The sequence below is a fragment of the Chrysemys picta genome, unplaced genomic scaffold (assembly GCF_011386835.1).
Source record: "Chrysemys picta bellii isolate R12L10 unplaced genomic scaffold, ASM1138683v2 scaf1, whole genome shotgun sequence".
Lineage (NCBI taxonomy): Eukaryota > Metazoa > Chordata > Testudines > Emydidae > Chrysemys > Chrysemys picta.
Genome location: NW_027052708.1, coordinates 630,125 through 642,790, shown reverse-complemented (window position 1 = coordinate 642,790; position 12,666 = coordinate 630,125). Strand labels below are relative to the sequence as shown.

At 50.8% G+C, this 12,666-nt stretch overlaps 2 protein-coding genes across 6 annotated transcripts in view; both read left to right on the top strand.

Annotated features, from left to right (window-relative positions):
• Positions 1-12,666, top strand: part of LOC101935734 (olfactomedin-4-like) — a 253,106-nt gene that overhangs the window by 85,963 nt on the left and 154,477 nt on the right. The window lies entirely within an intron of this gene.
• LOC135977477 (scavenger receptor cysteine-rich type 1 protein M130-like) overlaps positions 1-12,666 on the top strand; it is a 79,231-nt gene that overhangs the window by 31,893 nt on the left and 34,672 nt on the right. The window contains exons 5-6 of the mRNA XM_065578736.1: positions 3,776-3,901; positions 6,095-6,100. Coding sequence (XP_065434808.1) covers positions 3,776-3,901; positions 6,095-6,100 — 132 coding nt within the window. The remainder of the gene's footprint in view (positions 1-3,775; positions 3,902-6,094; positions 6,101-12,666) is intronic.

Here is a 12,666-nt window from a genome sequence, read left to right as displayed (position 1 = left end):
GGGGCTGCAGGCTCTTTCCCATGCTGTGTCCCAGCTGCAGGCAGACTTTACACCAGTGTTGGGGGAAGCGGGGGGTGGGGGAGGGGGGCTGATCATGGGTTACAGCAGCAAGTGCTGGTGCAACTCAGGGAGTGAATCTGGCCCCAAGACTCCAAAACAGCTTAAATTTCATCTTAAAATCAAATGTGGGACCCAGATACAATTTAAATAATACAATGATTGGAACCTGTTGGGTTGGTGTTAACAGCATGAGAATGATCCATATGACTGGCAGGGCAGTGAACTCCATAGCAGTAGCTGGTTCATGGGAACCCAATGTGCTGCTGCGCCAGCCTGAGAAACTGACACTGAAGTTGATAATCAAAAATGTCAGTCTAAATTATTGTCTTTGAGAAAAAACTGCCCTAATGTATATCTCAGACAGCTCAGTAATTGTAGTGCGTAGGGAGCTGGTACCCAGAAAATGCTGAGCAAACCAACTGTCTAGCAAGTTTCTTGGAGTTTATGTTTCAAATTCCCAAAAAGTTCATATATAATGTGCTGGGGTTAGAGCCCATAACACAGCTGTACATGACCGAAAAGCAGAGAATTCTGTGGTGACTCCTGGTGATCAGACTGACATTGCAGGGGATGGACAATTGTTACCATGTGAGGGATAAATGACAGCTCAATTATTTGTGGGATAGGGTCATATAGCGATGCCAAGCACATGTTCAGTTGCATCTTATTTTGTTGGATTTATGAGCAAATGTGCATCACTCCCTGAATATTTTTATTTTCTATGGGAAATTTGACTTTGCTTCACATGATGCAGACACAGTGGCTCAGGGGAGTATACCATGTAGGGGAGATAATAATGTAGCTACTTTTCCCTTTCTCTCAATGTCCCTGTCCCCCTCCATGAGCCCTGAGTAGAGGCCAGGTCAGTCTTTGCCAGAAGATTGTATTTCACAGGTATTGACCTTTTTAAATTGTGCAGACAAACAAATGTGTAAAATTATGTGGGCAAAGAAATGAAAAAATATCAGGGATAGATCAGAAATCATGATACTATTAAAACCATCCAGTCATGTTATTCAGTCTGTCTTCAACTTTTTAACTCCCATCTACTCCCTCTGCCAGAGTGGGGGTAAAAACTGCAGGCTTTTAATGCACCCAAACTGCACTTACCCTCCCCTCACCCCTGAGACGGGGACCTGCCGTCCATTGCCCAGCACTGCCTTCGCTCTCCCCTGCTGGTTCAGTTCCTCTGACAGCAGGGCCGGCTCTAGGTTTTTTTGCCACCTCAAGCAAAAATATTTTTGGCTGCCTCCCACCCCAGCCCTGGGCTCTCACTCCCCCACCCCACCAGTGCCCTCCCCCACCCACACCCCCTACTGCCCCAGCCCTGGGCTCCCCCCCACCCCATCCCACCCGCACTCCCTGCCGCCCCAGCTCTGGGCTCCCCCCTCGCCTCCAGCCGGTCCGGCAGGGTCGGGGTACCTATTGGGTTCTGGGAAGTGGGCGGGTGGAAGCCCGCCCACTGCTAAAGGATCCCCCCCAGCCTAAGGGGAGGATCTACAGGACCTGAAACCCAACTGATTTCGGGGGACAACTAATGAAATAACACGGACAGGAGTGCGGTCACAGGGTCAAAAGAAGGGAGCCTGATAGGGACACCGAGCAGAGAACCCTGGACAGCGCCCACTGCTCCTCGAAGGTGTCAAGGGAGCCAGTGGAAGCCGTCCAGAGGAACTCTGCCTAGATACGTGACCGGACAGAGGATCGGAAACAGGCCGCACAGTCACAGGAGTCTCCAGCGGCCAACCTTCTCTCCCTGGTTTGATAGATGGCAGTTTTAGCCAGGGCCAGGAGGAGGTTGACCAGGAGGTCCTGTGACTTTGTAGCGCCACGCATAGGGAGTGCGTAGAGAAGGAAGTGAGGGGAAAAGTGCAGCCAGAAACGTAACAATAGGGGGTCGGGGTAAGCAGCGGGGCTCCCGGGCCACGCCTCAGCCCAGGGTCCCTCCAGCCGGGGCTCCCGCCTCCAGGACCAACCGGGACCCAGGAGGACAGAGCTGGGGGACCGCCCAGTAGGGGGCTGAGGAGCAGGGGGCAGGGTAGCCCCAGAGGGTGAGGAGCCCTGGAGAGTGGATGCGGGCCCCGCCCAGCAGCGCCCCGCCCTCTATGGCCCCACTGCTGCTTCTGGCCGCCCTCCTGCAGTCCCTGGGCGGCTCAGGCCACTTCGCCCAGCCCCGGCTGCGGCGCTGGGGGGCAGCCGCCTTGCAGCATCTGCAGGCGGCTCCGTGTGCCCCGCGGGGCGGCTCCCAGCCTGAGTGTCCCCCACTCGGAGCTGGCTCGGCTCTGCCACAAGGCGCGGGTGCTGCTCCCCCGCGGCACAAACCGCAGCAGCCCCAGGGCACCCCCACGCACGACGTGTTGCTGCTGCCAGGGCCTGCTCTAGGCTTTTGCCGCCGGAAGAAAAAAAAAAGATGGCCGGAATGCCGCCCCTGAAAATGTGCGGCCCCAAGCACGTGCTTGGTTTGCTGGTGCCTAGAGCGGCCCTGTCTGACAGAAGAAGGACTGGCTGGGATATAGGTTGAGACCCACTGAGCTAATTCATGCAGCATGGTTCACACTCGCACACACAACTTCTGTTACTGTTCAGGGGTGAGTTACAGATATTGGAGACCTTCACACTGACATCAACCATTCACATCAGCTATAACGTCACAGTAACTTGACCAGATTGATTTAGCCTTTTGCAAACTGCAACACTTCCCTGGCTCACCCCACTCCACCCCACCCTGCAACTTCTCTGCCTGACACTGTGAAGCACAGCACACAATCTAGAGGCTCCTCCCTTCCTCACCCTCCCTACGGCTTCCCATATTGCAGACCCCAATCCCCTCCCTACTACACCCTCATGAATCTCTGCTCCAGACCCCCACCTCCCTGCCCCTCCACACTCCTTGCCTCCCTCCTTCTCCAGACCTCTCTGCTCTCTCCCCAGCTCTCCCTCCTCCCCCCAATCTACACCCTCCTCCCCTCCCCTGCCTCCTGACCCCCACAGTAGACCCCTCCTCTCCCTTCCTGCTGACTCACCTTTCCAGAACCCCCTTCCCTCCCCTCCCCATCCCTTCCTCATGCCCCTGTTCAAGACACCCACCCTACTCTTCCCACTCCTCACTCCTGCCCACACACCACCTGCACCCCATTTCCTTGAAACCTCTGAATCTTTCTCCTGCACCCCAGGACCCTGCTCCCCTCACTCCCCCTCCTCCTTGCACATTGTCTCTGCGGCCCCCTGCATCCTGTACAGCTCCCTGAGCCATACAGGGGCAGCCATGTTGTTGTGGGCTTCAGTCTCATTGAAAACAGTGGGAAGTAGCAGCCAGATTTACTCAGGGCAGCCTCACTCCCACATGCCAACAGACTGTAGGGAGATGGCGGCATCTCGCTGGCTTCAGCCCCAGTGACAGTGACAGGAGATGGTGCCATTTGGAATAAGGGAAACTCTGTGAGTTGGTGCCTTCCATCGTGTTCTCATGAGACAGGTAAAAACATCCCAAACACATCGCCGCAGTGAGGATAAAATGGCGAGAGCTGCAGCACTGACAGCCCCGAGCGTGAGGCCCTGAGATGTGAGAAGGTGGCGCCATGAGGCAGCTCTGGGCATGTCCCATTCTCCTGGCTCTGGGCGCAGATCCCCTGCTGATGGGTGTGGACTCTGCTGTGATAACGCTGGGGAGGGGCTCCCTGCTCGCTCTGACCCTGCTCTGTGTCTCTCTTTGCAGGTGCTGATGAGCTGAGGCTGGCGGAAGGAGGCAGCCCCTGTGCCGGGAGAGTGGAGGTTAAACACCAGGATCAGTGGGGGATGGTGTGTGATTTTGACTGGGACATGGAAGATGCTGAGGTGGTTTGTAAGCAGCTGGGATGTGGATCTGCTGTCAGTGCCCTTGGTAATGCTCATTTTGGAGCAGGATCTGGACCGACTTGGCTGTTTTTAGTTGATTGTGGTGGTGACGAGTCAGCTCTCTGGGACTGCAGTCATAGAGGATGGGGTGCATTACAGTGCTCTCATTCTTTTGACACTGGAGTGATCTGCTCAGGTAAGAACTTGGCCAACCTGCCCCCATAGGAAACTCCCCATAAGGGAGAAGGGACTGAACCCATGTGTGACATTCCTGGTGACTCAGAGCTGGATTGTGCCCTGCACTGGCGTCAGCATTTAGCTGACCAGTCTCTCCCTGAGCTCCCCTGGGCAGAGTGGGGATGAACAGGCTGCAACATTCTCTAGGCGGCCAACAGGAGGCAGTTTCAATTGTGAGTGGCCCCATTAGCAGGTCTGTGCTGGTACATCCCTTTGTGCAGCAGCCCAGTGTCTTCCCAGGGCACCATCAGCAGCTGTGACCCTGCCTGTGGCTGCGGGAGCTGGGACAGGAGTGGGGGGGTGAGTGCTGTGGAGGTTTCCCCAGAGTTCCCTGACACAGCAGGGGAGGAGCCCTGAGCCTGACCATGGGAAGTGGTAGGGGCCAAAACAGCTGGGGGTAGGTCAAGTGGGCAAAAAAAGGCTACACTGCTCCACACAGCTCCCTACTTCCCTGAATCCCCCCGCAGCGTCTGGCAGGAAACTCCCACATGAAGTGTAGCTCTTTGTTCCACAGCCCACCTGGCTGTCTTCCCATGCAGGGTGAGATAGAATTACCCCCCAGGGTAATGTCATGGAGAATATACCTGGATCACTCTGCAGTTAGGAAATAAACGTGTATACATAATCTGGCTTCATCAAAACTAGTGCAAGAAATACTCCTTCATTTGCACAGAGTGACTAATGTAATGAGAGAAACAGCCCCTGATGCAGGTAAGACTTAGTGTAGGAACATGGATCGCTACAGCTGGCTGAACAGCGATAACGCCTCTTTGTTCTGATTATCTCAGTTTGCACCTCTCTGCTAGTCCCTGATCACCACCATTAGTGAGTTCACACCTGAGTGCTGGGGTCAGTGGTTCATGTCTCCCCCTCCCACCCGGCCACTCACTTACTATCCTCATTGACAGGATCTCCAGAAACTATGGGGAATGTTCACCCCTGCTCTGTGCCCTCTCGGCCCTGACTATGTCAGCACAAAGGGGCCACATTCACCAGAAGCCCCCGTCCTTTCCCTCAGAAATATGCCTGGCACAGTGGGAGCCTCCTCATCAAACCCTAAAGTGGAGTAACCCCCAGCACATGGGGGTGCACTGGCTCCCCTCTCACTCCTGTGCCAGGTTCAGCACTGGTGCAAGGATCCATTGGGGCCAAGCTTCCCTCTCTGGGCTTGATTCTGAGAGTCCCATGTAAGGGGAGCCCTGTAGTCGCAATGTCTTGGCTGATTCTGTTGTAACTGACTGAGCTGCACTGTCCTTATTTTCCAAACTTTTTGTAAATGAAATACACAAGTGCAGAGAGGAGCTCATTTGCATAATGGGAGGAGCCAAAAGCAGTAACCTTGTAGCAATACCCCCAGTTCCTGCTGGGCCTGTTTTTGTCTCTGCTGCAGCAACTCTGGGATTGTAAACCCTGAACTTCTGGACCTGTGTGAATGATCAGTGTGTGTCCTTCATTTGGGGTCTTTATCACACATTGGGACCACATCTGGGCCTTGGCAGGTGTCACAGATCTACAGGATCTGTGCTATACCCCAGCTTTTAAACAATCCCGGGGAAGAACCCCTTCAGTTTGTCAGACACTGCATGGGTCCCACTCTTCCTTAAAGGTATGTCATGTAGCCTCAACGCCTCCAAGACAGAGCCTCTGGGCTCCAGCACTCCTGTTTCACCCGATATGCTCTGCCCAGTGGGTCCCACTGAGATAGACCCCGGCTTAGAGACTTTTACACTCATCAGGGACCAATGCAAGTCAACAAGTATCTGCAGTGACACCCGGCAACCTTTTCAAATCACAGCAGGATTTATGGGTCAACTGGAACACACCATGGGGAAGTTCTTAGGTTAGCACAGAGAAGAAGCTAAATTAAGATATGGTCCATACTGGCCAAGTCAGGGCTCCCATGAACCATGCTGCTGTGGACCCATCTTGGTTTCCACTTTTTCTCTGTCTCTTTGTCTCTCAGTCTCAGGTGAGCTCTTGTGTCTCTCCAAAGGCCAATTCTTATCAGAGACTCCTGTCACTGCTTGGTCCATTGACCTCCTCCTGCTGACCCCTGCTGAGTTCACATGTTCTGCCTGCTGAAGTGTCCCATTGTTAGTTGTCAGTTATCAATCCCTGAGGTTCCCATTGTCTTTCTGGATCCTCCATTGACATTGGTGCTTTCCAGCCAGTCCTGTGATGACTCATTCATCCCACCCTAGACAGTTAAGTGACACATGTCTTCAGCTCTGCCCCAGTAGAGCTTTGTAACCTTATTGCAGTGACTGGGTAGCAATCCTTAGTCAGGTAAGTCACTGCCCTGCTTACCATTCATAAAACTATTACACAGAATTCCCACTTCATCACCACAGTTGTGAGTTCTGCTGCCCAGACACAGCTGCGGTAAAGTTGCCCAGAGTCTGTCTTAGGGCAATGCTCACATGTACTAGCCTGCACAATGACCCTTCCCACTCCGGACAAGCACTGGTTGGATGTTGAAAGGCCCCACTTTACCAGTCAGTGATCAGCTCAGCTGCTTTGCCACTTTCCCTCTCTCCCACCTCTCCTGTCTGCCCCATGGCTTTCACATCCTGCACCCACACAAAACCTGCCTGGCCAATATCCATATCACACCAAGGCAAATACATCACAGTTTCCATAGTTAGAAATCTACCAAATTCACGGCCATGAAAAATATGTCATGGACCATGTAATCTGGTCTCTTTCCCACCCCGTGAAATCTGGTCTTTTGTGTGCTTTTACCCCATACTATACAGATTTCACAGGGGAGACCAGCATTTCTCAAACTGGGGGTCCTGACCCAAAACGGAGCAGCAGTGCAGAAGAATGGGTGGCAATACCGTACCATGTCACCCTCAGTTCTGCACTGCTGCCTTCAGAGCTGGGCGGCCGGAGAATGGCAGTTGCTGACTGAGGACCCAGCTCTGCAGGCAGCAGCACAGAAGTAAGGGTGTTAATATCGCACCATGCCGTCCTTACTTCTGCACTGCTGCTGGCGGTGGCTCTCCCTTCAGAGCTGGGATCCTGGCCATCAGCCACTGCTCTCCAGCTCTGAAAGCAGTGCCACCACCAACAGCAGTGCAGAAATAAGGGTAGCAGTACCGCAACCCCCACCCCCACAGTAACCTTGCAACTCCCAACAATTCCTTTCTGGGTCAGGATCCCTACAATTACAACACTGTGAAATTTCATATTTAAATAGCTGAAAACATGAAATTTATGATTTTTTAAATCCTATGACAGTGAAATTGATCAAAATGGATCATGATTTTGGTGGGGCCCTACCCAGAGTCTACACGCCAGGCAGCAATCCTATCTACACAAGCAGTACCAGGAGGGGAGCATAAAAACAGACTTGTCTCCCCCGGGAAGAACAGCGGTGAGGTCAGCACAGGTCATGGCCTTGTTAAATATGGTTATCGAGTAGGACCCTGTACATCAGCTTTGCACATACTCCAGCCACTTGCATCCAATTTACCCAGGCTCGCACTGGAGACTGAGCACAGTATAGATTTTGCTAACCACTCCTTCTTTGTTCAGCCTCATTCTCTTTTGGAGCGTGAGTCTTGTCTCATGAACTGAACCGGTCTAGCTGCAGTTACACCCATTTCACACAGACAACAATCACTTCAGAGGTGGTGAGTTGGTGTAATTCACTAGTAGTGATGTATAAGGACCACTTTACACCAACTTTACACCAGTGCAGCTGCCTACACACAGTGCTATGGAGACCTGAGCCCTCTGTGTGCACACAGCCCTGCAGTCACTGCTAGAGTTAAACATTTCTCACACTGGTGACTTATTTATTGTCACTGATGCTCTATGAGTCCCGCCCGAGTCAGGAGACCGTTGTTCATTCATTGCAATGAAGGCTAGATTCTTCTTACTGCCTGTGATCAGACAGTTCTGCATGTCAGAGACTGTGGAGTTAAGTTAAAATTCACTGACAGAGACTTCATTCACACAGAGTTCAGGTTGCCTGAGGTATCTCGTGCCCTTCCAAGACATTGAGTTGGGCAAAACTCAAATCCCTGAAAACCAGGCAATACAGAGTTAAGGTGAATGCCAAGGCAGCCTTAACTCTGCCCCCTGGAGCTGGACTAGCCACTGCCACTGGGAATTATTTGCCTGTGCTCCAGCTGCAGTCACTGTGTTAGGTGTAGCTGTATTGAATGGTGGAGGCCATAGGCGCCGACTCCATGGGTGCTCTGGGGCTGGAGCACCCACAGGGAAAAATTGGTGGGTGCTCTGCACCCACCGACTGCCAAGCTCCCTGCACCACCTCACCTCACCTCTGCCTCCTTCCCCTCCCCTAAGCGCGCCGCGTCCCCACTTCTCTGCCTACCTCCCAGCGCTTGCCACCGCAAAACACCTGTTTCGTGGCATAACAAGCTCCAGGAGGGATTGGGGAAGAGCAGGAACATGGCACACTCAGGGGAGGAGGCAGGGAAGAGGTAGGGCCAGTGCAGGGATTTGGGGAAGGGGTTGGAATAGGGGTGGGGCAGAGGCAGGAGGGGGAGGGTCCTGGGTGGAGTCAGGGCGGGTCCAGGGGCAGAGGGGGATCGAGCACCCACCAGCGCCAGCATAAATCGGTGCCTATGGTGGAGGCGATTAGTTGGAGCAGCTTGGAACAGCTGTGACTGTGATATGAGATCTGGTTCTGATCCACCCATGTGATCAAAGGGAAGAGGTGCCAGTGTACCTTGGGGGATCCAGTATGCATAATTTCAGCGCTGTGTTCTGTAGGGTGTGTCAATGGCGGAGCACAAGCATCTTCTTGCCATGGGGATTGCAGCAGTGAGGTGGGAGACGGAAGCAGTCCATGTGTTTAATGATGGGTAGGTGAAAGGACAGTGTTAGCTGGAACCCTGAGAGTAAGGGTGAAGGGGTTTTGAGAGGGAGTAAAGGGGTTGTAAAATGTAACAAGTGTGGGGTTGTTTCTGAATGGGGAGAAGGTTCAGTGTTTGTAGGGCACTGGCCACTGCAGAACCCCGTGTATGACTGTGAAGCATTTTCATTTTCTCATCTCCAGTTGTTCCAGTGCCACACCTTTCCTTTCCCTTGGAATGGCTCCCATTTTCCTGTTCGTTTTCTGAATGTGGGTCAGTGTCATGGAGGGTCTCAACCCAGCTGTGGGACCTATGGCCAGGGATGGAGGCTTATGTGGTAGGAATCTCTGATCCAGCCAGGAGTTTGCCTGCTCTATAGGGTTGAAGGTTTCTTGTTGATGCCATTGTTCATCAGGGCAGTAGTGGGCTGGTGCTGTCTGCCCCACAGGGCCCTGTGGCTGGGACTGCCAGTTGTCCCTTTTGGGGAAAAATATTTGGGAAACTTAGGCCTGGTCTACACTGGCCTACACTAAGTTACGCAACTTCAGCTACACGAATAACGTAGCTGAAGTCAACGTACTTAGATCGACTTACCGTGGTGTCTTCACCGAGGTGAGTCGACTGCTGCCACTCCCCCGTCGACTCTGCCTGCGCCTCTCACCAAGCTGGAGTACAGGAGTCGATGGGAGAGCGCTCGGGGGTCGGTCGCTGCCCGTCGATTCAGCCGGTAATGTAGACAAACCCGTAGACACTGTCATAGAAACATTTAATGAAAATCATTGAATTAGTGAATTTGCCCGTTTGCAAATAATGTGTCTGGTTGTTTATAACCATTAACGTCTGTTCAAAAAATTGAATATGAATTTGCATTGGGATTGCCAAAGAGGCTGATGGGAGTTTGGTGCCAAATTTGCTTGGACTTTCAGTGAGACTATGGATCCTATGTGCCCAAGGGCCAGATTTTAAAAGATATGTAGGTGTCTGTAAATGCAGATAGGTGATCAGTGGGATTTTCAAATGTGCCTGGTGCTGAACTCCCAGGAGATTTGGAAAGTCCCAGTAGATGCCTGTCTGCACTCCTAGGTGCCTGAATGTCCTTTAAAATCTGGCCCTGAGTCACTTTTGAAAATGACACGTAGGCTCTTAAGTCACTGAGGCACATATGAAATTTTTACCCTTAGACTAAAATCCAGACCCAGGCACCCAGCCAGAGTAGCTTGGGAGATGGACAGGGGACAGGATGTTTATGGAGCCCCTTTCCCACCCTCATAGGGTGACCAGGCAATGGGTTGATCGTCCCGACTCTCTGATACCCTGTAGATCTGGTGTAGCATAGAGTAGAATATTTTTCTTTAGAATTTCAAATGTTTTAGCAGCTCCCCCTGGCAATGGGAGCTAAAGGTAAGTGTTTAATCTTAACCCTCTCTGGATTGTGAGTGTTTCTATGCAAAATCTCAACAGTCTCTTTACATGGGGGAGGCAAAGAGGAGTGATGACATGCAATTTCCCACTATTGTTAAAAAATAAAGATGATGGCAGGACTTTATAAAAATGAGCTTAGTTGCCAGGACTTTGAAATTCTGCAGAAAACAGACTGGCCCTCTAACAGGCTCCTCCGCCCACCCCCCGAACTCTGTGATAGAGATGTGGGGCCCACATGAAAGTTCCCCTAAACTTATAGTCTGCCAGCTTAGGTTAAAAACTTCCTCAAGGCACAAGCCCTTTCCTTGTCCTTAGACGATATTGCTGCCACCACCAAGTAATTTACACAAAAATTTAGGGAAGGGTCACTTGGAATCCCTATCCCCCCAAAATATTCCCCCAATCCCCTTCTCCCCCTTTCCTGGGGAGGCTTGAGAATAATATACCAACCAATTGGTTAGCAATGTGAGCACCGACCAGATCCTTTGTCTTCAGGACACTGAAAATCAATCAGGTTCTTAAAGAAGTGCTTTATTTATAAAGGAAAAAGATAAAAGAATCACATCTGCAAAATCAGGATGGAAGGTAACTTTACAGGGTAATAAAAAGATTTAAAACATAGAGGATTCCCCTCTGGCTCAGCTTCACAGTTTCAAAAATAGGAATAAAACTACCTCTGTAGCATAGGAAACTTAACAAGCCCAAACAAAAGATAACCTAACGCATATCCTTGTGTAGCCTGATTTAGGGTATAGTGATAATACTAATTTGGATAATATGGGAATTTAATTTATTAATTTGATTTGATTTTAATAATAATATTAATATTTATCATCATCAATATGAATTAGTATGGGTTTTAGGCTCGCCAATCTGTTTGATCAGAAGATAAAAGTTCTTGTCCTGAATCAGGCTCCACAGATTTTACAAAGGACCTTCAGGGATATGACAGGAAGGTCACGCTGAGACAGATATAGCCTTAAAGACTTTTTATTAAAATCAATAATAGTAAGTAAATGGTAAAATATCCAGAGTTACAAAGTTACAATTGCATTACTGCTATTCAAAAGATACATATGATAATATAGTATTATATGCAACAAATCTTTGATTAATGTATTCACACCCTTCCTCACACCCTTCCTTGATAACCTGGTGGTAAGAGACACAGGACCAGCCTTGCAGTTCAGGTTTCTTAATTCTTACAATTTCTGTGGTTTTAGATCTATTATTCCAGGTATATTTTCAGGAGATATTGTACCCGCTTGGTCTCTCCCTCTGTTCGGAGAGGGAACAACAAAGAGAAAGCACAAACAAAATGTTCCTCCCCAGATTTGAAAGTATCTTCTTTCCTCATTGGTCCTTCTGGTCAGGTGCCAACTAGGTTAATTGACTACTTAACCCCTTACAGGTAAGGTGATTCAGTACAGCTGCCAAGGAGGGATTTTATGCTACTCTTCCCTCTCTATTTATGACACCCTTGCAGATGTAAATGCTCTAGCAACACCAGAAATAGCCTACACTCCACTAATTGTGCATTCACAGTGCCACTGATTTTGAGTTCCCTCCACAAATAGCACTACAGTTCCCATGCAACAGTCTGTGTACAGTATCCTCTGTGTTTTTGGCCCTCTTATCAGGACCTGAGGGGAAGACAGTTTTCCCTTCCCTAAGGCCTTTCTGAGACTGGGCCCAGCTAACCCTGTTCCCCTCTCTCTTTCCCCACCAGGGGCATCCTGCCTGTGCTTCTTTATCAGATTTGGGCTGATGGGCTACTTGGCTCTATATCCATCCAGCCTGTGAGCCTTCATATCTAATTACCTCAGTCAGCTTTTCTTTGGGGGACTAACTGATGTCTAAGAGATCAGTGTCACACTGTCTGGAGAGGCTCGTGAGTGCCTACCTCAGGGCAGACTGTCAGAAAACAGGGAAGACACTGAAAATTGATGGAGTGTTCTATAATTAGATTTCACCAGGCCAGTAACAAATGTGAAGTTCTGGATTCATAGGTATAGATTCAGTGAAAAAATTAGCAGGTGCTTAACTCCCACCTCTCCCCTCCCCAACACCTCCCACCCACTGTGATCAGCTGTTCCGCAGTATGCTGGAGGCGCTGGGAGGGAGGGGGAGGAGTGAGGATGGGGCATGCTAGAGGGAGGGGGTAGAAAGAGGAGGGGTGGGGGAGGCATTAGAGGTGGAGTGGGGGCAAGGCTGGGGACGGAGCAGGAGTTGAGCACCCCCCAGGACAATTGGAAGCCAGCACCTGTGCCTGGATTACTATAAC